This window comes from Erigeron canadensis, chromosome 6 (assembly GCF_010389155.1).
Source record: "Erigeron canadensis isolate Cc75 chromosome 6, C_canadensis_v1, whole genome shotgun sequence".
NCBI classification, from domain to species: Eukaryota; Viridiplantae; Streptophyta; class Magnoliopsida; order Asterales; family Asteraceae; genus Erigeron; species Erigeron canadensis.
Window position 1 is genome coordinate 9,899,642 of NC_057766.1, and position 25,401 is coordinate 9,925,042.

Genomic DNA, 25,401 nt, shown 5'->3' on the forward strand with positions numbered 1-25,401 from the left:
ATGTAAGGATTGCATACTTTTTATAATTCAAAGTTGATTACATTTAACGTTATATCGAAATCTAAGCATATTTGTTCCTTATAATTTATCTTGAATTGATTGGTGATTTATATGTGTCTTTAATGGTAGTTATTGGTTTCATATATTTTATTTCAATGGTTTGGATACAAATGATTGAATCTATGACGGGTACGGTAGATAATCATTCAAAGATAATAGGAATAAATGTGTTGACGGTTGGATACAATCGATAGGTATAAATGTTATTTTAATAACCAAAACCATTGTTGAATTAGCAAATTATAAAAGATGTCTTGGGGTACCAGTCTTTGTAATGAAACTAGTTTATATAAGAGAGTCAAAGAATGTCACTAACTTGACGGGTACGGGGTTGGTATTTAATTTGAATCTCGGTTATTTAATCAACTAAATTGGATTTGAACTTCATTTTATATGCAATCCGAACATGTTGTTGAGCGAAATCAAGATGGATGAACTTTTAAATTATTGTTTTAAATCAAAACTTTCTCTCTTGCGATTAATCCTGCAGGATTACTAACAATTTTACTAACTATTTGTAACGTGACAATTCGGTCACAAAACCCCTTTTAATCTGAATTACTTTATTTTAACAATTGCTTACAAAGTCCTTGTGATCGACCTCGGATTTACCAAATTTACTATACTACATGCGATACACTGTCTGTGAGTGTGTTGTAGTCAGTCTTTTTTCGTAATTCGTGTTTATAAATTTTATTACACGATTTCATCCATCAATAAGCCATGCATCTCAACATCTGTCCTTCTATAAGCATCTGCAATGAGTTGTCGCACACTTATCATGTTAAAGAAAAACGAAGGTTCCTGTCATTTTTAAGTATGAAGCATTCTCTGGTTAATGAGCTTAAAACTTCTAATCTATAGGGTCGTGTAAAAAAACAGAAAACAAAAAAGAACTAGATATCGTGAACTGTATATCTCCCAAAGTCCCAATCATGCACCAAGTCACCTACTTGTAGCAATATGTGCCCAGATATGCACTTGTATTGTATGTCACCAGCACGTGAATGTACGTGGAGTCGACAGATACAAAAGGATACAGATAATAGTATTTGTACTACGATAAATTCAGAATAGGCTGACCTTGGCAGCCTTGGCAGAACATTAGCGTACTTGCTAAGGTCTATGATGATCCCCTCGTATGCATAAATAGATATACCAATAAATTAATAAAAATTGCTTACATATACAAACTCAACCAGATCTGAGTCATGGAGAAAATGGATTATAGCCACGCGAAATAAAAGATAAGAAATTGATATTTAGTTTTATGCCTGCTAGTATTCCCCAGTAGTAAGAACTTCGAAGTGAGTTTCTCATGATTCTACTTATGGACTACATAGCTTCCTTTATAACTTGCTCTTGTTAGAGTTGGACGGTGGCAGGGAAACTCAACAAAATGGCTCTGAATAAACTCAAAGTTACTAGTAACCTTATTTAACTTGTTCATATATCCGAGCTCGGCCAGGATTAAGAAGAGAATCTGACATCACCCACCCCTGCACAAGGTGTTAGCATATATTTAAGATCAATCAATCAATAAGTTAGTAACACATTTCAGCTTTTCTAAAGTGGTTATGATATATTATTAAATCATATTATCAACAGTGTATCATGTTATCCCGTGGCAAAATGGGGGGTTGGATAGCACTTCAAAAGGGTCGGATTGGTTGACCAGTTAACAATTCCTGTCTAATTTTTAGAAATTTATAAATAAGTGAATAACTGGTATTTGATCTTTTATATTTAATTAGTTATTGTTAGAAACCTGACATGCTAGGACTCAAGAAAGCCATTTGGAAAGTTACAAACATTTGATTAAGTTAAATTTACGAAAGGCTACAACTTAAGTTGACCCATTTCCATTTCAGTTAGCTATACAATTCCCCTGTTTGAACCCTTGTATCATTTACAGTAAAGCTTTACCCATTTTCACATTAGAGGCTCAAATTACCATCAATACGCTCAATCCAATAGCAAGTTTTCAGTAAAAATGCTACTACCAAAAAACCCCATTTAAATACATTCTAGACAAAGATCGACTAACTTGACCTGTTTCATTTTTTGCTGACTTCTATATTTATAAAGCATTTGTCCAATTGAGAAAGCATATATAAGTATATAACCCAGCTCAGCCCATCTTTAAGATGATGAATGGAAGTGCCAACTCTAGGCACAACAAACAATTAAGGGATTTTATATGCAAGCAAACAGGAAAAAATTAGCGTAAAGCTGAAAAATCTACCAAAAAAAATCATACCTGTTCTTTAGCTTTGCTTTTAAAAGGTCCGTACAAAGCAGAAACCATGTTATATGACTCTGCCACATGAGCTTGAAGGTCTGCAGATGTCGGCAAAAGAGTTGAATGATCTCTACTTGTATATTCACTTGTAACTTGGTTGTGTTTTGATGACCGAAGGATGTGGAGAAGCACATGAGCCTGGATCGCACAAGATCGGTATAATCCTCAATACAAGATAAAACAATGTAAATTGAACAACCAATGCAACCCTTGTATCTTTGGGCTTGACTTCTAATACAATATTATGGTTTACTTCTAGAAAAGAAATAAAATTGAACATCGAACATGACTGATATGCAAGCACACTAGAGCTCACAACCCCTTGGATGATGGGCCACCAAGATAACTGAATATGCAAGCACACTGAATGCAAGACATATGCGCTCTCATACACAGGGACGGAGCCAGAGTTTTTTTAACGAGGGGGCAAATTTTGAAGTCGTATGTCTTACTCATTATCTAATGGGGAGGGAGAGTTCGTCAAAAGATGCCCCTACTAAACCTGTAAACCGGTAACCCACTATTATTTTAAAGTGCCTCAATCATAATCAAGCTAGCAACTCATCTCTACCCCAAATTTATTTTTATAAGAACAAAAATGAAAATGTTAAATGAAGTCACAAACTAGTATGATAAGATAATATATTTGAAAACCGGTATGATATTTAAGTCGACAACCACTAATTCACTAGTCAAATCAAAGACATCATAGTGCAGTAGATAAAGAATGTTGAACATGTATACTAGTTTATTTCATATGCATTTTAAGAGTAAGAAGTTCATTGCATATATTTGTTTAGAAGTTTATGTTCATAAAATAATCAATATTCTATAAATAATCTTTTAATAGTAAAATAAAAGATTTGAATGTTTGGTTAAGTTAGTTATGATTTGTATTTTAGTAGTTTACCAAAACAAAATATATACTATGATAATTGATAAGATAAATCAGATATGTTACTTTTGAGTTTAAAACCATATATATAAACTATCAAGTGAAGGGGAAAAAGTGTAAAAATAATAAAACAATGATTGTTGATTGTAAATTGATGACAAGATGACAAAGTAAGAATGTCATCTCTTTTACTTATATTATATGTGGCTATCTTCTTTATTTCTCATGGCAAAAATTCCTGACCACAATTTTCCAATCTCAAGCTTTGTTTTATAATTACCTTTAAAGTCATATATCCAATAATGTATAATATAAATTCTTTATGCTATATCTAGTACATACTTTTAGCATTAAAATTCCAAATAAATGTGTAAAATAAAAAAAAGAGTAAATTACACTTTTCGTCCCTAAAGTTGGCACGTTTTTCACTTTTCGTCCCTTAAGTGAAAAAATTACAATTTTGATCTTAAAGTTGGCAGATTTTTTCAATCATCGTTTCTCGCCAAACGTCGTTAAGTTTCAGCCGTTAAGTCGGACACGTGCAACACACGTGAGGGACTGAAACTGCAAAAATGACAAGTTCAGGGACGAAAACTGAAATTTACTTTTTTTTGTCATCACTTTCGTCGGAAAATTGGCCAGAAAACTTAAAATGCCGATATCTCACTCATTTCTTTGAATTAGACCATGAAACCACCACCAAACTTCTCAAAATTAATTTCCGCACGAATCCTATAACTGAAACGAGATCCAATGAATCAGTTGTCACACCCGAATTCTTTGTACCTCAATCTACTAATCTAACTATTGTAACAACTTAATAACCTTAACGATTGACCAATAAACTATATCGAAAACCTTACGATGAAACTAACATGTAACTAAATCACCAAAAATGAAAGGTAACGAATCGCTATGAAACTTAACACAATACTAGATTAATCAACGGTTAACTTGTAACAACTTTCAGAATGAGATTTCGACGTAAGGATTTCACGAACAACGGATTTAAAGTTTCTATACAAAATATAGAACAAGAGCTATAATCAACCAAATGACGAACTGTAAATTGCTTTGAACTTCTATTACATAAACTAAGAATTAGGTGACGATGATCAGAATTTTTGATCTGAAATATTTGAGTTTTAGGGGCTTGTCAGGCCTCCTAATCCTTTCGTCCCTCTTTGCTTCCTCTTTATATATATTTCTAATTTTTCGATCTTTTGTCTTTGCCTCATTGACAAAAACCGAACCCATACGAAGGTCTCTCCCTATTTTGTACTTCTCTTTTTGGTGCAGAGTTTATGGAATAATAAATGAGGCACACCATTGGCGTCTTAGTGAGGAGAACGTACACCTAATCCAACATGGACTTATTTGCGAAAACAGAAATATTGCATTCTTAGAACAAGCTAAATCGTACAGAAATATTGCTCAAAATCCATGTTATGGGTATTTTGAGTTTTCCGGCAAGTGTTGAATCTGAAATCTTTTGGTTATGATTCATGCGAAAATTAATTTTGAGAAGTTTGGTGGTGGTTTCGTGGTCTAATTCAAAGAAACGAGTGAGATATCGGCATTTTAAGTTTTCCGGCGAAAGTCAGCCGGAGAAGATGAGGATGATGAAAACACAAAAGTAAATTTCAGTTTTCGTCCCTGAACTTGTCATTTTTTACAGTTTCAGTCCCTCACGTGTGTTGCACGCGTCCAACTTAACGGCTGAAAACGTTTGGCCAGGGACGATGATTGAAAAATTCTGCCAACTTTAAGGTCAAAATTATAATTTTTTCACTTAAGGGACGAAAAGTGAAAAACGTGCCAACTTCAGGGACGAAAAGTGTAATTTACTTCAAAAAAAATTTACAAAATTTTACCAAAATCAAAGTGGGGGCACACACTGCCCCCATGCTAGATCCGTCTCTGCTCATACATGAATATGATTTGAATTAAGATTGGATTTCTAGCTGCTTGTATCTGGTCATTATTATAGATTTAATCATTTAAATAATACATTACTATTTCCCACACCAATATGTACCAGATAGATGCTAAACCAACATAAGAAATACAAATAGATATTTACGAAATGATGGCTACAACCAGTCACCCACGAAAGATTTCTACTACATTTTTTTCTCTCTTTATTAACTAAAGCCACATCATTTTATGATGATCTCTTTGTACTGCTTCTTTAAGTCTAGCATTTCTATATATTAGTAGAGGTTGCAAAATGGGGTTGGGTTAATGTTAGGAAAAAAACTGCACAGACACACACACAAAGAACGGGAAAATAACAAGAATGAAGGACACGATTTAACGTGGTATCTCATAGTAATGTGTGTGAACCAATCCACGGGCTGCAACTAGAATAATTTATCTAAGCTTTCTTCCTCTAATCTCTCACATGGGAATTACAAGTACATGACAAATATATATACTACATAGATTAGGGTTAATAACTTCATCACCAAGTTACCAAGAAACCGGCCTAAATAAATTAAGGGGCCGACAACTTTTCTTAAACAATTAAGGCCTGTGTAGCAACCTTCTACATTGGGTTGTACTATCAAGTCCCCATAAACCTAACAATCTCTCACTTGGAGGCTTGGAGGCTTGATAATCTTCAAACTGGCCTCTAGCTGTGAATACTTGTACTTGTACGTCTAGTAACTCCGTCATCCTATCCTAGTTGGAGAAACCTTATTATTAGTTGACTAGAAGGTCTATTGAGTTTTTAAATCATCAGTCATGGCTATCTCTAGTCATGGCTATCTCTGCTATCTCTGCTCCTGACTCGTCCTCTGTCTCTACGAGCTCCCACGTAAACGAACGGCTAATTCTTGAGAGATACTAAGAACACACACTTTCCTTTATAAGCAAGAAATCATCTGGAGAGACTTTACCCACTATCGTCAGCAGTAACCGAAGCTTTGACTATTTTAATGCCAATGTTCCCACTGTCACGATGTCCCCATGAATGGTTTAACCTTTCGAACTCGTTCACCCTGAATCTTCACATTGGCTCTAGGTTGCTATCTTGCAAAGCATACCTTCTCCTGGCCACGAGATTCTGTAAACCAGACTTCGTTTTTGATGTCATGCTAAAAAGTATGACGAACCTCTCTTGTGTCCTAGGTCATCCAACTGCCCAACAGAAATTAAACTCGTTCTTCAAGCTTGGAATGACCCTCACGTCTCTCAAAATGCTAGTACTACCGACTAGGGGTGAGCATGGGTGAGAATGCTTTTTATTACTTACTTATATCATTTAGAACATAAACTTTTATTGATTTCTACACTAAAAAAGCAAAAAAATTATATATATATATATATATATATATTAACAAATTACTAAGTACAAGTAGTAAATAAAAATGTAATATGATATAAATATAAATATAAAATAAGTTAAATTATATTTGGCTTGGTTCGATTCAGTTTTTGATCGGTTTTTTATATAAAACTAAAATCCGAACCGATCCGTTCGGTTTTTAAAAATGAAGACCAAACCAATCGGTTTTGTTCCTCTAAAAAATGAACCTACATGGGTAGCATGAAACGACGCACAAGAATCCATTAACTAGGAATCTACACTACTTTCTACACTACCAATGAAAGCATTATCAGAAGCAAAAGTAGTATTCGCTTCTTTCTTTTCGTTAAGACATTGATTCCTAAAATGACCGACCTCTTCACAGTTCCAAAAAGTCACATCATTACCAAGGCTGATTCATTTTTTCGTTTCCGCTTCTACCACTTATGTTATTACTCCTTCCTCAACCTACATTCAATAAGTTACTTCATGATTCGACAATTTTTCCGTCTAATGCCTTCCACTATAATTAAATCTCGAATTCCTTCAAAAGTGAGCTTTTTGTATCCTGCTGACTTGTAATAGCTGTAACAGTTCCGGACCAACTGTCGGGTAACGAAGATAACGGTAGCAAAGCCTTGACCTCATAATCGTATTTTATCAGCACTAACTCAAGTCTAGACAAAACCGAGTTCATATTAGTGATGTGCAAACTTCCTTCATTCTTGTATTCACCAAATCTCGAATCAAAAAAAGTTTATTTGTTGTCGAAGATCCATGATGTCCTTCGCTTTCTTTTCTTTCAAGATGTTGAACGCAACATAGATAATATCAACCGAATAACTGCGTTCGCTTTCTTATCTTAAGTTCCGGTCTTTCACCCGACAATACCACGTCCAAATCCAATTGAACTAGCAAATTCTCTACCTGGATCTTCCACCAACGGAAATCTTTCCATCTTCTGCCATTACAATGACTAAACGAATAACTAATCACGGAAAAAGATCATCTAACAAGAGAAAAACCGTAAAGCTGCTAAGGCTTAGCTGTCGATTAACAATGAAGACCAAAATAGACGGTTGATTGACACTATATACCCGAAAACGGATTTCTCATTAATTCAATATACCAAAAATCGAAGCATACTGACCTGGAATCCCCATAATCAGGTGCTAATTCACGAACCGAAAAACCCTAAACTGTCACAACCCTTAATCTGCCCAATTGAACCCTAATCTGCCAGAATCAGACCTGATTATGCACAATTCAGACCAAATTCTGCCTAAATTAGACCTCAATGAGGCTGTTCTCGCTGACGGCGGCGCCTGTGGTGGCTGGTTTTAGCTAGAACCCTAATTTGGGCGACAACTGTGGTGGTGGGTCTTGTCCGGAACCCTAATCTGGTGACGGTTGTGTAAACAACCACTTGTTAGGAATTAAACTACACATACGCAAGAACGAGAAAATAAGAAGAATTAAAGACATTAGAGATTTAACGTGGTATCTCACACTAAACTGCAAGGTTGTAGAACTCGTGGATGGGGATCTTATGAGAAGACGGGATTTTTTTAAAAAATCGGGCAGATAATGGGAATATATCGGATAGGGTAATTTATATACAAAGATTATAGTTTATGAAATTATATGTAACAAAATATTAAAAGTATTTTGGACACCTCAACTTAAACATAATTGTCTCAAAACATTAACAAAATTATTTAAACTTAAACATGGAATCGAATAGGGGTTTTTTTTAAAGACCTCTGAAAATAGAAAAAATAACTTTTGTTGACCTGACCGAGTTTGACCGGCCGATATTTGACGGATTTTTTTAAAAAATCGGGCAGATAATAGGGATATATCGGATAGGGTAATTTATATACAAAGATTATAGTTTATGAAATTATATGTAACAAAATATTAAAAGTATTTTGGACACCTCAAACTTAAACATAATTGTCTCAAAATATTAACAAAATTATTTAAACTTAAACATAGAATCGAATAGGGGTTTTTTTTTAAAGATCTCTGAAAATAGAAAAAATAACTTTTGTTGACCTTGACCGAGTTTGACCGGCCGATATTTGACAGAGATTCCAATATTTGCCCGATGGTTCACTAGTGTTGGCCGATATCTAAGCCATCACACCCATTTCATCTCCTTTAGAGACTGATCCCAAACCGATACCGAGATATCGGCCGATATTTACAACACTGCTAAACTGTGTTAAGTAATCTATGGGCTGCAACTTATTAATATTTTATTAAAGTTTTCTGCCTCTAATTCTCACACAAGAATTACAAATACATGACAAATATATAATATATACAATGGGAAAAAGGAATATGGTGTTGTCTCACACCTAAATTAGGTGAAAAACCACTCACATATTTTTTTTTTAATATTTTTTGTATAATGAAAAAATAATTAGGCCCCCATAATTTTTATGGAATAAAAAATCAAGATGTGAAGAGTTTTTCAACTAAGTTGGGTGTGAGACAACCCCGCCTTCACTTCCCCCTATATAATACATATAGGGTTAAGAACTTAATCCCCAAGTTATAAGCAAACTGGGCCTAAGTAAACTAAGGGGCCGATTGTTTTTTTAAACGATTAAGGCCTTTGTAACAGCCATCTAAATAGGGTTGTACTATCAAGTCTCCATAAACCCAACAATTAACCCAAAACACCTCTATCCAATAATTCACACACAACTCATGCATATCAAAATTATCATTATTTTTTAGTGAAACTATTTTGGATTATATATGCATTACAATTAGAATTTGAAAATTTTTAACTCGCTCAATGCATTTAACCAATTTCCATTTAGGTAGTGTTTTCTTTGAATACCAGACTTGAACTTATGACCTACTTAAAGGAAGAACTTGTAAACCAGCAAGCTAAGAGAAGACTGGTTTTAGCTATGTTTATTATTATAACTGAACTGATCCATTCACAAAGTAAACTTATGGAAATTCCTGTCTTATAAATTGAATATCCAATTTGACTTTTGTGTTCAAATGACCCTTTTGTTCAACATCTAGAATCAAGACCTTTGATTGGTATAGCTTAATGTGATTGGTATTGATCCCTGTAATACGATCATTAAAGTTCATGTTGAGTGCTAAGTACTGATCATAAAAGACCATATCGACCAAAGGAGTTGGTTGCTCAAAAAGTGGGAGTGCAAATTGTCAAAGGTACTCACATGGAAAGCTGCTTTCAAAATGTCATCAGGCTTGGCTTCATCCTTTAGAACTGCGTATATATTTCCTTTTGAAGGATTATAAGCCACTACATATCTCTCTTTCTGCACCAAAAGAATAAGGCATGGAAGTTCAAGTTCCGCAGAGTAACAGTGACAACTATCCACATCACTAACGGATTTAAGAAGGGTACCTGAAAGACAGGCTCTACATCATAAAATGAATTTGCATCTTGAAATGCATCCTTAAATCGTGAACCTGGAACCAGTTATAAGAAACATTAGCGAGGAATAAACAAGGAAAATTGTAAACTAGTATGACCTGAATAAATCACGAAGCATAAGTACAAATTAGCTATTAATACCAAGAACAATTGGCCTGTCCTTGCACCAAGGGAAATTAAACACTGTTTCCATCATGTTTCCTTCATGCAAAGTTGGGACAGTACCTATGTCAAGATCATAGAGAAATAAAATATCAACTAACAATAATATTTATAGATATAATTTTCTTCTGAAAGAGAAAGATGAATACATTTTATAAAGTAAACTAAAATAATACTACTATGATTAGTATTGTCTTTTATGCATGTATAATGTGCTTTGGAAGCTGATTAGGAAGTTTCTTGGACAAGTACCAATCAGTATAAGAGGTTCTTGCTATATCAATAATAATAAACTGCCCATATGATACGAACCAATGGCTTCTATCAAATGATAAGAACAATAACAAAGATAGGCTGGTATTCGAGAACCAGTAAACTCCCAAATTAAACTAAACAAGAACAATAAACTTCTGATTAATATTCCACACCTCAAAATTACAGCCCTAATATTCTATTTATACTAATCCTATAGCTTGGTTAACAAGCTAACTAAATAATAATAATAATAATAATAAATATATCAATAAAAGACTTTCCTAATAATAATAATACTAATAAATAATGTGGAGACGTATCATTACTCCCGCCCCCAAACAACACCTTGTCCTGAAGGTGTTGCCTTAAAAAGTTCTCTCTAGTAATTCCAGGATCCCAAATCTTGACTTGTAAATCCATAGCTTGCTAATCATAGTGAAATTGTAAAATAGACCCGATCATTGGTTTGTCTTCCAACCATATCCTAACCTCCTGTTCAACACAACTTGGCGAGTGTTTTGAAGACTGCTCCATAGATATATTAAGTTGCCACTTCAACTTCGACTTCATATCAGGTTTGAACATGTCATGGTTCTGCCCTACAACTTGAAGTGTACTTCTGATAAAGATGTTTTCTTTCGGAGTAAAATTATTTCCAATAGCAGGTTGACTAGGGAAATCTTTCAGCAAGGCAACCTTACTTTTTTCAATAAACTTATTCTCTATATCTTCTGGCACCACCATGATTTGTTCTATAAGAGCCACTTCTTCATCACGTGGAGCAACCATAAACTCAGTTGTACTACCACCATCTTCGCTATTTTCTTCCACTGTGATAGGTCTGATAGGTAGAAAATATAACTGAGTTTTCATGAGAAGATTTCAGTCCCTTTTATTTTCTGACTGTGACGTTTCCAGCTCACACCTTTCAGCAACAGCAAGTTGGTCTTGGATGTCCCATATATCTATCAGTATACTTTGTTGAACTATTCCCATTCTTTGTTCAGATCTCAACATCTCCTTTTGGATCTTGTGAAAAGTCTGCATACTAGCTTGATGTTCTTCCATTATCTTGGACCGAAGATACGCCATTGATTCAAGCAATTAAAAATAAATAAATCTTTTTAATCCCGTGTTGTGAGCAGTGACGATGAACAGTAAATGCAACAGTGTTTTCTAGCGATGAACAGTACCCCCGTGAACAGTGGTTTGAAAAGTGTTTTTTTGTGTGGATATCACAGGTTGCAAGATCGATGCTCTGATACCAATTGATACGAACCAATGGCTTGTATCAAATGATAAGAACAATAACAAAGATAGGCTGGTATTCGAGAACCAGTAAACTCCCAAATTAAACTAAACAAGAACAATAAACTTCTGATTAATATTCCACACCTCAAAATTACAACCCTAATATTCTATTTATACTAATCCTTTAGCTTGGTTAACAAGCTAACTAAATAATAATAATAATAATAAATATATCACTAAAATACTTTCCTAATAATAATAATAAATAATGTGGAGACGTATCACCATAACCCCAGGAAACAAAAAAAAAAAAAGATAAAGATAATAAGGTAGATATTTTGACATGAAAATAGGAAGAAAAAAAAAAGCATGCATTAGAAGGCAGTACAGGCCAATCAACTCATTTGTGTATTAAGAAATATCATTCAATCTTACGACAGTCGGGTATGCTAATTTTTATTTTAAAAGGCAGGCATGCTAATATCTTTAAGGCTGCCTTTTGATTTTTGTTACGCCAACATGCCTTTTATAGGGCAATACCCAGGGTGCCCCACATACCAAAGGTTGTGGGTTCAAGTCGTGTAAGTGACAGGTGGGTAGGTATTTTGTAGGTCTTTACTTTAAAAAAATAGGCACGTTGCACCACAATAGAAAATAACCATCAGTTTTTTTGGTTACCCACTAACATTAGTAAAAGGAAATAATTTATAAATTCTAAGACCCATTTGTACCGTATCACTTTTATACTATTCCTTGTTCACTACACTAATAAGATATAAACTTATCTGAAAATGGTTTAGATAAAATTTTGTTATTTCAAATAATAAGATCATTTGGCTGCATTAGTAACGGAAAACTTTCATAGCCTTTCTAGAGTTGTGTCTTAGATCATCAAATTAACATCACCCTTCATGTTGAACCCCCATCTTTACTGACTAAAAAATGTTAGAATACATGACTACAGAATATTCTCACGTCTTCAGCAAGGAGTACTTGAGATAAGTATTTCAAACGAGAACGATATGCATCTCAAATACAAATCAACTTAAAACCAGTCGCAGCGTTAATGGTGTCAATAAGGACAAATATCAAACTACCCAGGTCAACAGAATATTGCAGATGAGAGCTGCAATTTAAAAACAAATTGATCTGCCAAATTCTACTCAGTAGGTTCAATAATGCTTTAAGCCTAAACAGCTAAATCTAGCCACCAAAGCAAGAAAAATGGTAGACTAACCTGTCTTCAGAAACGATTCTACTGCCACAGTGAACCTTGCCCGATTCAACGTATGCAGGACAACGGATTTTACCTGGTCAGATGAGAAGGTAATAGCATTAACACGAAAAGACACCAGCTAAAAAATATTACTAATATATATAAAAAGCATTTACCAGTTTACAGCTGTTATACCTCTTGGTAAGAGCTGAAAAGGTATCCACAAGAGAGTAAGGCAAACGTTGTGAATAAGGAAGGATTCCTTTTAGCTATGATGATGCTCAATCCAGTTCCCAGCTTGACAATAAAAGAAAGCATACGAATCAAGGTAACAATATAATACAAACCACCAGATCATTACCACAAGAACAATTGAAAAAGCATATATTTCTATTTTGAGAGACATAATAACCAAAGTACACTCAGCAGATCTATTTTCTGGTAATGATGTTTGCATATAGGGTGATTTTTTTGAAAGGGGTAGAGCATAGAGTTTTTATTACAACATCTTACTTTATACTCAATGATTTGTTGGGCTGCAAATTTTAATGATTTGGAAGATAGTCAAGACGATGCATTAACTATATAATCAAGATCTAATCATTTGGGTTTATGCCCCGTCTGTAGCGTCTTTGATCTTGGGGTTATCCGCCAGTGTTCTAGTCCCACTTCTCACATTTGAGAAGGTAGATTGACGGACGGGTTTTTCGGAATCCCTGGGTTTCATTGGCATTTGTTTAGTTCAGGAGTAGGATAATTTGCCGTTCCTAAAAAAAGTATTTGGGTTCTTTAGTATCAAGCAATCCACGTAGATGGATAACTTCTAGAAACTCTAATATCCTGTGTGATCCTGGTCCCAAAATCCAAGATGCTATCGGTATGACGTTGTTGGTATTTGAAACATATGTGATTAGAGAAGTATAATCTAGGAACAGGCATTGGCATGCGTTCTATTTATAACTAAAGGATTACGCATCTAATTAGTGTCAAATTAAGTATTTAAGGATGGGAATTTCAGTATTTCTGTCAACGACCGGTAAGCGAAATATCGGTTTTTCGGTGATATTTCGGTAAGTTTAAATATTAATATTTATATATATATACTTTTATATTTTATGTAATATATCTATAACTTTCTAGTATATAGAAGTTTGCCCATATAATATTTATGTACTTATTAGACTAAAAAAGACTAAATCAATAATTAAGGGTTCTAGATGATATTTTACTTACCCAAGAACTTATGCATAACTCGTCCTCCAAGATGTGCTATAAAGGTTGATACTGAAAAAGCTTATGAGACGGTGGATTGAAGGTTTTTGAAGCCGGTTCTGATTGGCTTTGGTTTTCATAGCCATAGGAGAATGATAGATTGAATTATGGAAAGTGTGTCCACCACTTCTTTTTCGATTTCTATTAATGGATCGCTTCATGGATTTTTTTCAAGGAAAGAGGGGTCTCCGGCAAGGTGATCCTTTATCTACCTATTTATTTGCGAGGGGATTTTGGTTCTACAAAAGTTATTATGGAGTCTTTACAAGAATTCAGGAATGTATCGGGGTTGACTCCTAGTTTACCTAAGAGTACCGCCTATTATGTGCCGGTGATGCGAACCCATCCCATAATAGGCTCCCATCATGCCCTAAGCTAGGTGTAGAATTCACTCCCAAAAGCTAGCTCAAAGGAGAAGGGGACACCTAGGCTTATGAACCACCAACCAATCCCATACTTGGCCGATGTGGGATCATATCAATACCCCACCCTTTGAAAAGCCAACGTCCTTGTTGGTCACGGCTATGTTGGTCACGGTTGGCACCCTTCTCCCTGGGTCCAAGCCACTACTCCATAGGCCACCACTCCGAGCGTTGGAACATCGAAAGGTAAGGATGGCTCTGATACCAATTGATGTGAACCCATCCCATAATAGGCTCGCATCATGCCCTAAGTTAGGTGTAGAACTCACTCCCAAAAGCTAGCTCAAAGGAGGAGGGGACACCTAGGCTTATAAACCACCAACCAATCCCATACTTAGCCGATGTGGGATCATATCAGCCGGATAATGTGAAGCAACTTATTTTGAATAATTTTCCTTAGTTCGGCCTTTCTTTTGGTTGTTTGTTGGAAATGGCCAATTGGCTAAAGCACGGCATGATAACTGGTGTTGTGAAAGCCCGTTGAGTGGTCATTTAACTTCGCGTGAAATATCTTCGGCGGGATTTCAACTTTCAGCAAGTGTCTCGCATTTATTGTCGAATGGTACTTTGGATTGGCTGGCTCACTAGGTGACAAAACTTTCGAATGGTAGTCAAGTGACTTTAGATGTTGCTAAACCGGATTATCTATTTTGGAAGGACCGTAATGGAGTGCTTAATGAATTTCATATGGGAAGAAATCCGGCCTAAAAGCAATTTTGTAGACTGGTATGATTTAGTATGGTTCTCGCATTATATCCCTAAGCATGCTTTTCACCTTTAGCTTGTGTGTAATCAGAAATTGAAGAAACAAGATCGAGTTCGACAGTGGGATACACATGCTTCATTGGATATTTTCAAACCTGCCCTTTTAGCTAATTACTTCCTCATTCGCATAAACATCTTTTCTTTGATTGTTATTATTCTCGGCGGGTATGGAAAGGTGTGTGTGACGAAGTTGGAATTGATGATGTATCTACGGATTGGAGAGTTATTCTGAATACTTTTATTGGCGATACCCGCGCAATGGGGCGATGGTTTTGGTGGCAACGTTGTGGTGGTGAGGGCCACTCTTTGGTGGACTCTTGGTGGTAGAGGCAGTGTCAAGTGGTGTAGATATATTTGAGATCCCCTAACAGGGTGAGACCCACACACAGATTAATATTCTTTCCACTTTTTCTCCTTGTCATATGCGTGTAACGTTTATTAGCTCGAACTTCACACATCTCTTACCATTAAATTAGCATAAAGATCCCAAACAATGGAATCATTTTCCCCAAAATCAATACCAGACATCTTCGTAAAAAAAGAGCTAGGTTACCTGTAACCGACCCGAACCTACCCACCCGGAGACCAGAAGAGTGGGCCACAGTTCAACTTTTCATGGATTCTCGGTTCGGTCCAAAACCCGGCACAACGAAAGAAATGTCTGATAAATCATAAATAGTATTGGGGTGAAATTATGTGCATAAATAGTATAAGCTTGAAGAAAAAGATAACCCAACGAAATAAATAGGCACAGCAACTATAAGTTGTGATAAACTAATATGTTTTATATTTATAAAGAATGAAATGAATAATGGGTTAAAATGGTAAGATAAATGGATTTTTTTTGTTTCGGTTGATGACTATAACCATGGCTGAAATTTTAATTGTATATATGTATATATAAAGAAGAGATAAATATAAAAAAGAAAAGCACATAGTGCTACCCATGACTTGTTTTAAATTTTTTTTTTTTCGGTAAAAGGCCGTCACTTGTTTTAAATTTAATATAAAATAAAATAAAATATTATTAGAATATGTGAACTTGTATTAAAAATGGGGTTAAATTGTAAAACATTGTGGCTTTTTGAGAAGCTACGCAGCCAACTCCCAAAATCCAAATATTAATAATGAATGAAAACAAATTGCATGAGAAAAGCCTATTTCATTTCTTACTTACACACGCTTTCTTTCTTCCCTAAAACTTTCCCACTTCTCAACAAAGAAACACCAAACCCAATTTCATTTCTTATTCATAACACATCCTTTCAAAAGATAATAGATAAAGACAGAATGATCATGATAATGGAGACCGAAGAACTCAGCTAGCATATCCATCCTTTCATCTTTCACACGCTATTTGCAAGAAAAAAGAAACAAATTTCGGTCCAACCCTTAAAACCCGAACGCGACCCAGTGAAACACGGGCACGAACCGAACCACCCGGGAGGTTAACAGGCCTAGTTTTGGATACGTTTTTCATGCAATCTCGGGTTGCGGGTCATGCCGGTTCGGATTGCATCCCGTCATATCCCTGAACGTCCCTATCGCGACCACAATGACAGGTCTTGTTAGGAATAAACTGCACACACACACACACACAAGAACCAGAAAATAACAAAGAAAGGACACGAGAGATTTAACGTGGTATCTCACACTAAACTGTGTGAACTAATCCACAGGCTGCAACTAGAATATTTTATTAACGCTTTCTGCCTCTCAACACTAGTGATGAGGAATTGCAAGTACATAACAATATATTTATAATAGACAAATTAGGGTTAATGACTTGATCTCCAAGCTACCAAGCAACCAGTTAATTAAGGGGTTGCTTTGTCTTAAGCTGTCAGGCCCGCTGCCTAAAGAGCCTTCTAAACTGGGTTGGCCTATCAAGTCTCCATAAACCCAACAATCTCCCACTTGAAAGCTTAATAATCTTCAAACTGCCTTCCATTGTAAATACTTGTACTTGTACGTCTAGTAACTACATCATTCCATCCTAGTTGCAGCGACCTTCTTATGAGTTAACCTTCTTATGAGTTAACCTTCTTATGAGTTAACCTTCTTATGAGTTAACCTGAAGGTCTGTTGAAACTCGAGTGAGCTCCCCTGACTCGTCCTTAGTCTTTACTAGCTCCCATTGAAACGAACTGCCAGATCCTGAGAAAAGCTGAGAACAAACACTCTCCTTTATAAGCAAGAAATCATCTGGAGAGACTTTATGAGTCGAAATCCTTGTTTTCACAACCCACTCTCGTCAGGGAGCTGTAACCGAAGCTTTGACTATCTTGCTGCCAATGCTCCCACTGTTACGATATCCCTTAACTGGTCTAACCTTTCGAATTTCGAAATCGTTCATCCTGAATCTTCAAAATGGCTCTAGGTTCCTCTCTTGCAAAGCAAACCCTCTTCTGCCCACGAGATTCTGTGAACTGATCTATTCTGATCTTCTAATGCTAAGCTAACAAAGTATAATGAACCTCTCTTGTGTGCACGAGCTATCACAAGATTACCTTTAACAACTTTCCACTACCATTCCTGAACTTTACCTCGTGCCCCGAGTCATCAAACTGCCAAACTGAAATTAAACTCTTCTTCATGCTTGGAATAACCCCCACGTCTCTCAAAGTCCAAGTAATACCGGTTGAAGTTATCAAATCCACATCTCCTATACCTGTAACATCAAGTATATCATCATTTGCCAGCTTAACCTTTCCAAAGTCCCCTATTTTAAGATTCTTCAACGTCTCACTGTCGTAGGTAGCATGAAATGAAGCACCAGAATCCATTACTTAGGTATCCACACTACTTTCTACACTACAGATTAAAGCATCTGTTTCATCATCTAAAGCAAAAGTAGTATTCATCTCTTTCTTTCCATTCAGACATTGATTCCTAAAATGACTGACCTCTTTACAGTTCCAACAGGTCACATCATTTCGAGCCTTAGACTGACTCCTTTTTTTGTTTCCGCTTCTACTACCTTTGTTATTACTCCTTCCTCTACCTACATTCAACACTTCACTCGATGATTCGGCTGAATTTTTTCGTCTGACAGCTTCGCCTAGAATTAAATCTCGAATCCCTTCAAAAGTGAGCTTTTTGGATCCTTCTGAACTTGTAACAGCTGTAACAGTTCCAGACCAACTGTCAGGTAACTGGACCTCATCATCGAATTTTATCTGCACTGACTCAAGTCTATACAAAATCGAGTTCATATTATTGATGTGCACTATTACCGAACTTCTTTCCTTATCCTTGTATTCACCAAATCTCGAATGAAGAAAACTTTATTTGTTGTCGAAGGCTTCTCGTACATATTAGAGAACGCATCCATGATTTCCTTCGTTGTCTTCTCTTTCAGAATGTTCAACGCAACATCCTTAGATAATGTCAGCCGAATAACTGCCTTGGCTTTCTTATCCAAAGTTTCCCATTGGTCTAGTTTTATACTCTCTTGTCTTTCACCCGACAACACAACATCCAAATCCTTCTGAACTAGCAAATCCTCGACTTGCATTTTCCAACATGTACCATCATTGAAGATCCCGACTCAATACTTCTCCGGCAAATGTCTTCACCCAATACCAAATCCCGAATCTTTTCAAATGTCATATCATCGGTTCCCACCGAGTTAGTAACGGTTGTCATTGTCTCGGACCAACTATTAGGCAATGAAGATAGCAATAATACAGCCATGGTCTCATCATTAAACACTATCTTAACAAAAAACAATCAAGACAAGATCGAGTTCAATTTGTTAATGTGCTCGGTCACTCAGCCCCACTATTTCATTCTCATGGTAAACACATGAGGGAAAATGAACATCAAGTTCCTATTTTTTCCGGGATTTTGGCTACCTATAGGCGAAAGAATTAGACTTTTCTGACTATTCATAGGCAAACGAATTAGGCTTTTGAGAAGGACTAAGCAGCAATCTCAATGAAACATGGGAGGCTCATTGCGTACGAGCTTCAAGTCAGAGCTAAGCTAGGAACGGGGAAGGATGAGACTTACCCATAGAAGGAACGACTTACTCTCTCATCAGGAAAACCTTGTTAGCAGCAGGGTTTCTCATACATATTTGACAACGACAACATCATACCACTGGCGGTTGTTTCAGACATGATGTTGTAAGCCACGTTTCTCGTCAAACTTAGTGTAATAACCCCTTTGGCTTTCTTATATTTTGTATCCCAAAGAGCTTCCTGTTCTTTATCCATCTTCTCTGGTTTTTTACCAAGTACCATTTCAAGATCCTTTTGACCAAGTAATGCTTCAATCTGCATCTTCCACCAACTATAATACGAACCGTCAAACTTTTCAATCACAAATTTCACGTCTTCGGCCATAATGGCAGAAGAAAAAAAATAACCAAAGTTACTCGTCTTCAAGTTAGTTGATTAACACCCGTCAACAATAATCAAACAAGGAAAACCAATAACAACAACCAAACAATCTTCCAAACAATTAGTCAACAACACCAAAAAAAGCCCAAAACAGGAACCCTAAACCCGAATTTCACTCAAAGGCTGAGCAACAGTCCGCTGCAACAGTGGCGGCTTTTTGGTGATTTAACAGCAGAACAACAACAGATCAGCTGCAAAGCAGACTCAAAACAGATCAAACAGGAAGATTGGAACAGCAGCAAGAACAGAACAGATCAAAAAATGAACAACAGTAGCAGCAATCAAATTAAAATAATTCGAACAGCAGCAACAACAATCAAACTTCAGTCGGCAAATACCTAGAAAAACAACAGCTTACAGTAGCAAGAACAGAACAGGTAATAAAAAATGAACAAGGACAGCAATCGAATTAAAATAATTCGAACAGCAACAGCAACAATCGGATTTCAATCAAACTCATCTCAGGAACCAACCGTGGCTTTTGTAGCACTTGTTAAGAATCGCATTTAATAAACAGCACAAACTTAATTGCATTGAATAATAAACACAAGACCTGCTGTAGAAAATCAGGTTGCACAACGGAAACAATAAAGAAGAAAAGATAAAAAAAAAAATTAAAAAAAAAAAAAACACGAGAATTTTACATGAAATCTCACACAAAGTGTGTGAACTAATCCACGGCTGCAACTAGGGAATTTTATTAATGCTCAGTACAACAATTACAATGCAAAGGTTGAGATATATATAGCCATCAGATTAGGGTTCTTGGAGTGGTGAACAAGAAAGGCCGAATGGGCCTCCTAATCAACCGAAAACAGCCCATAAGGACTTCAAACCCAACAACTTATAAAGCAACATATTATTCAGAATGGGAAGTATATAAATGACGCCCAGTATTATTGAAGAATGACTCCAATAACAATCCTGCCCTAAGAAAGAACACACATTGTTCCATATGGTTCCTATAACAGCAACTTGAACTAGCTAGACAGATTGGAAAAACATACCAAGTCTGCAACGTTACCAACACATTCTCCCTTAGCCGTAACATCACCTATGTTTTCGCCCTTTGCAAAGGCCTTGTATATTGGCGTGCGAGTCGATGTTGATGTAACAGCGGCAACATTCTACAATTAAAATGAGATCATGGTAAAAAACAAATTTAGTTTCATAATAGATGCATGACTTCATAAACAAAGAAAGGGTAGCATCAAAACCTTTGCAACGTTGGCAGCACAGGCAAGAGGTAGAAAAAGGTGTGGTGCAGCTGCAGTGGCTAATTCTACACCAGCACCCAACTCCATTAAGAGGTCACCTGACAGTCGAAGCTATCAGAAAAAAAAATGATCAGATTAGTAATCTCTTCAACTTACACATGGGTCAAATGTAAGACAACAAAGAACCACCTGCTTTAGATCATAGTCAAATTTCTTTCCTTGCCTAGAAAAAAGCATTTTGCCAATGCGTCCAGAGCCATCCTACACATAAAACACATATAAACTGATAATATCATAAAGGAAACTGCACCCCTAAAGCTTCATAAACAAGTATATAATTTATTTCAATTCTCTCTGTGTACATAATCTTATACTTTTGAAATTAAACTGTCTTCCTGAGAGCACTTATTGAGCCATGCTCTTTGTTTATACCCTTACCCTTTTAACTCTATCATATTGTTTGACTTGTATCCTGATTCATTTCCCTATCATTTGCCCTCTATGCTGGGTCTAAAGTAACACATTAACAATATGGCAATATAGTGGTTTAAATTGCATTCTAAAATCTGAACATTAGCAATATAGCAAATGTAAGCATACAAGAAGCAATACATAGTAACCTTTAAATAATAATGAACATAAAATCACCACATTACAGATAGACTGAAACCAAAAAATATTGCCTGGAATTCTTGTATGAAAGGTGAAAGCAGTCATTACTCATTACCTTAATAATCCAGTTAATAGCTACAGCACCAGGCATAACTTGACTTTTAGAGACACCAACAGAGTGAAGAAGTGCTTGCGTTGTAAAGACGCCCATCGCTCCACCAAAGAAGTGCTACATTGAAAGTAAATCACTGTCAATGGATCTAAATTCTAAAACCATAGTACATAGTATCACATTTAGTTACAGATCAGACCCTTCCTCTTTATGATTCAATAATGTACCTTTAAAGCTCTCCATGTCATGTATGGCACGTATGAAGGGCTAACACTGTCAGGGAAGCCTTCTGGAACCACATAGGATCTTATAAAGGACACAAACTCCTGCAATGAAAATCTAAATTATCCCGAGAAGTATATATGACCCCCGGGTTCAATGGCTACCAAAAAAGATACAGAAAAATAATGTGACGTATACACATGGACATTTCTAATAAATTATGCATGAATCTTCCGATCATCTACCACCTGTATGGTATGGCCTGCTACATTTTTGTTGGGCCAATCTAGAGAAAAAAAATGACCTCTACAAGGTTACTGGATGGTCTTCACTTGGACATATATCCTATCTCAAGTCGAACAAACTTCACAAGATAAATGAAAGGACACTAGTTAAAATGAGTATTATGAGTTGCTGAACTATAAATTGGGTTTCTTAGTGATGTCTTAGGGTGCGTTTAGTTCAAGAAAACTCCCTTGTTTTCCATTTTCATTTTTCAAGAAAACAGGAAACGCGTTCAAATTGTAATTAGAAAAGTTTTCCTAGAAAATGAAAATTCCCTTTTCAACTTTTGCACTAAAATTAGAAAACTGTTTTTTTCAGTTTTTGTTTTCACTTTCCTATTTTCTAAACCTTTTATAAACCTAGAATTAGAAAACAAGTGAATTTGAACATGTTCTCTAGTTTTCTAAAATGGAAAAATGAAAACTCCATCTTTTATTTTGAACGCGTTTTCAAAATTTTCAAAGGTTTTTTAGAAATGAAAAACCTTTTCATTTTCTAGAAAACTAGAAATGGAAAACTTAAAAACATTTTCTCCAACTAAACGCGCCCCTAGCTGCCTTATTTAAGCTCTTTTGCAATCCAGCATGAAAACTAGGTAACTAAAAGGGAAATCAAATAGCAAAAACAGCATCAAGTTTGAGCTCAAATCATAACCAAATATTTGGGGTTGAAAATACAATTATGATAAGCTATAAATATATATATATATATATATATGAATGTCTAGGGAAGGAAGGAAGGAGATGGAACGAACATCGAGAGGAGGTTGACGAGATTGAAGACTAACAGCACGGATGGAATTGGACCTATTATTATTGGGTGATAAATATTTGAACCTGCGGCCATCCACTTCCTCATAACAAATCAATCTCAAGCTCGCATCAACAAATTGTTCTTCAACACCAAAACTTGACCTACTATCATTATTCTCTGCTAATTGAGGAATAGTAATGGGAGAAGGAGAAGATGATGATGATGATGCGAGATTGGCGGAAATTCTTAAGGTTTCACGCACCAGTAAACGAGCGTCTTGTGAAGAAGAAGAAGATGTCAGGGTTTGACAAGTGGTGATGGGTGTGCTTGAATTTGGACCACGCCGGTCCAACTTCATTTCCTTCCTTTGGTTTCGTTTGGGGTGACTGTCAATCTGTTTGTGTGTGCAGTGGCGGATGTTTATGTGGAAGAGCAGGTAGCTAGCGGCGTTTACGAAGCAGAACGAAAACCCAACAAAGATGTACAGCTTTTGTTTTTTTTCCCATAGTTAATTAATATAACCTATAAATTAACGGGATAACTAGTGTGTTTCTAGAGCATGTATCCACCTTGATTTTAACGGGATATTTTACTCTCTTATAATAATTATAGGTTAGTCTCGTGTGTTGCACGTTTATCTCTATATAATATGTTTTGCTAAAATGTTAAAATGAAAGAGGCGTGATACTAGTAATAATGTGTCAAACTTGTTTGTCTCCTAACATAAGTTCTAACATAGGTTGTCTACATCTCAATCTCCCAATACACAGTCGTTGTATTGCGATCCAAAACATATGTAATATGACATTGGTATTACTTACTTTAGTCATTTTTTTTATCTTGTCATCAAACATTCAAAACTCTTACACATATATTGCGTGTCTTAGATGCTAATTTTTTAATACATAAAATCAAAATATAACGTAAACGAAGATACGTTAGTTAAATATGCAATAAAGAAATAAAAACCAAACTCCAAACATGCTTTTTCATTTGTTCGAATCAAATAAGAAACACAAGTTTTGTTTCTTGCCAAAAGGTAAGTTGTTTATTTTAAAATAAATTTTGTTGTTTCTTCTCGCCAACCAAAAAGTTCACAAAAGTAAAGAAAAAAAATGTCTTTCTTTTAGTTGCTTTGTTTTATCTCTTTTTATTTCAACGGCTATGATCCAAAATAATCAATGGATATATATTTCTAATAAGAGTTAATTACATATTTCGTCCGTGAAATTAGCAATTTTTGCCAATATTGTATTAAATTGAATAAATTACACGAATCATCCCTAAAGTTGTCAATTTTTTTCAATTTTTACACCGCGACCAATCGACGTCTATTTAGATCGTTAAATGAGAGGCAATTTCGTCATTTCATCATGTTCTCCTTCTATATAACACTTTTTTCTTCTTCTTGTTATTCCTTTTCAGATCTAACACTAAAACCAAAAAATAAATACATACATTCATATACTTATAATCCAAAATCCCACCACACACTACTCACCTAAAAATTCAATTACTAAATTGGCTGCTGTTAATAGCCACATATCTTCACGTTCCTTGAATAAGTTGAACCTTGTTGTCGAGATTAATCACTAAAGCCCGCACAGAAAAACTGATGAACTCTCTTAAAAATTCAATCGTAACATGAACCCAACCTTTCACGAATCAGGTTTTTCTTCTGTACCCGTGACTCAATTGTTAACGTCATCTAACAACTTCAATCAAATTATAAATATAATATTATAAATTAGCTAAAACTAAAAATGTTGGTTGCAACCTTGTCATCTTTGTCTACAATGAAAACATCAGAATTTTGTTTACCTAATAGATATATGAGGGATGAAAATATGTGGTTGTTATGTACCTAGATTAGGTATAAAACCTATAACATGTTAATTTTTTAATTCATAAAAAACATAAAGGTGAATCATTTATTTACTGTAATAAATATCAGAATATTAGTATGTGAAAGGTATTTATACCTAGCTTATGTTTATAACAATCACACACTCACTGTTCTCTAAGAATGTTGGTTATATAGTATACACTTGCAAAATATATAATAATAATTATTCTGATTTAATAAGATATTGAACATATATTCATAAAAGTTATAATCATAAAGATAAGAATATTTATTATTTAGATATGAAATCTATAATTGTATATCTAATATTTTTAGAATTGTATATATAAATTATTTTTTATATATCTAAAGACAGTTGTTTTAATAATTTATTAATCAATCAAAAGTTTCAATTTCTTTAAATTGACTTTTGTTTTTAATTTTGACTTTAATTTACATTTTTTTTTATATTTCATCCCCAATTTACACTTTTTAATTACATTTTTAACCAACGATTCCAATATAATAAATCAAAAATAATACCATATATATATATATCATATAAATTAATAGTTAATATATATCATAATAATACGCTATAT

General features: G+C 35.1%; 1 protein-coding gene across 1 annotated transcript; it reads right to left on the minus strand.

The window, feature by feature from the left end:
* Window positions 1–1,097: 1,097 nt before the first annotated feature.
* LOC122605116 (protein root UVB sensitive 6) lies at window positions 1,098–23,459 on the minus strand. Its single transcript, XM_043777997.1, has 13 exons — window positions 22,955–23,459; window positions 21,921–22,019; window positions 21,697–21,810; window positions 21,159–21,230; window positions 20,970–21,080; window positions 20,760–20,879; window positions 13,083–13,184; window positions 12,909–12,981; window positions 10,145–10,228; window positions 9,974–10,038; window positions 9,783–9,884; window positions 2,321–2,500; window positions 1,098–1,559 (listed from the first exon to the last, which is right to left on the minus strand). The coding sequence occupies exons 1-13, from the start codon at window positions 23,309–23,311 to the stop codon at window positions 1,494–1,496; spliced, it is 1,545 nt and encodes a 514-aa protein (XP_043633932.1). The 5' UTR covers window positions 23,312–23,459; the 3' UTR covers window positions 1,098–1,493.
* Window positions 23,460–25,401: the final 1,942 nt, after the last annotated feature.

Bases quoted from the DNA above. Each gene is read 5' to 3' on its own strand.
- LOC122605116 (XM_043777997.1), bottom strand. From the start codon at position 23,311: ATGAAGTTGGACCGGCGTGGTCCAAATTCAAGCACACCCATCACCACT. The intron at 22,020-22,954 runs GTTCGTTCCATC...TTTTCATTGCAG, and splicing joins CTCGTCAACCTCCTCTCGAT to GAGTTTGTGTCCTTTATAAG. The intron at 9,885-9,973 runs GTACCCTTCTTA...CTTTTGGTGCAG, and splicing joins ATGTAGAGCCTGTCTTTCAG to AAAGAGAGATATGTAGTGGC.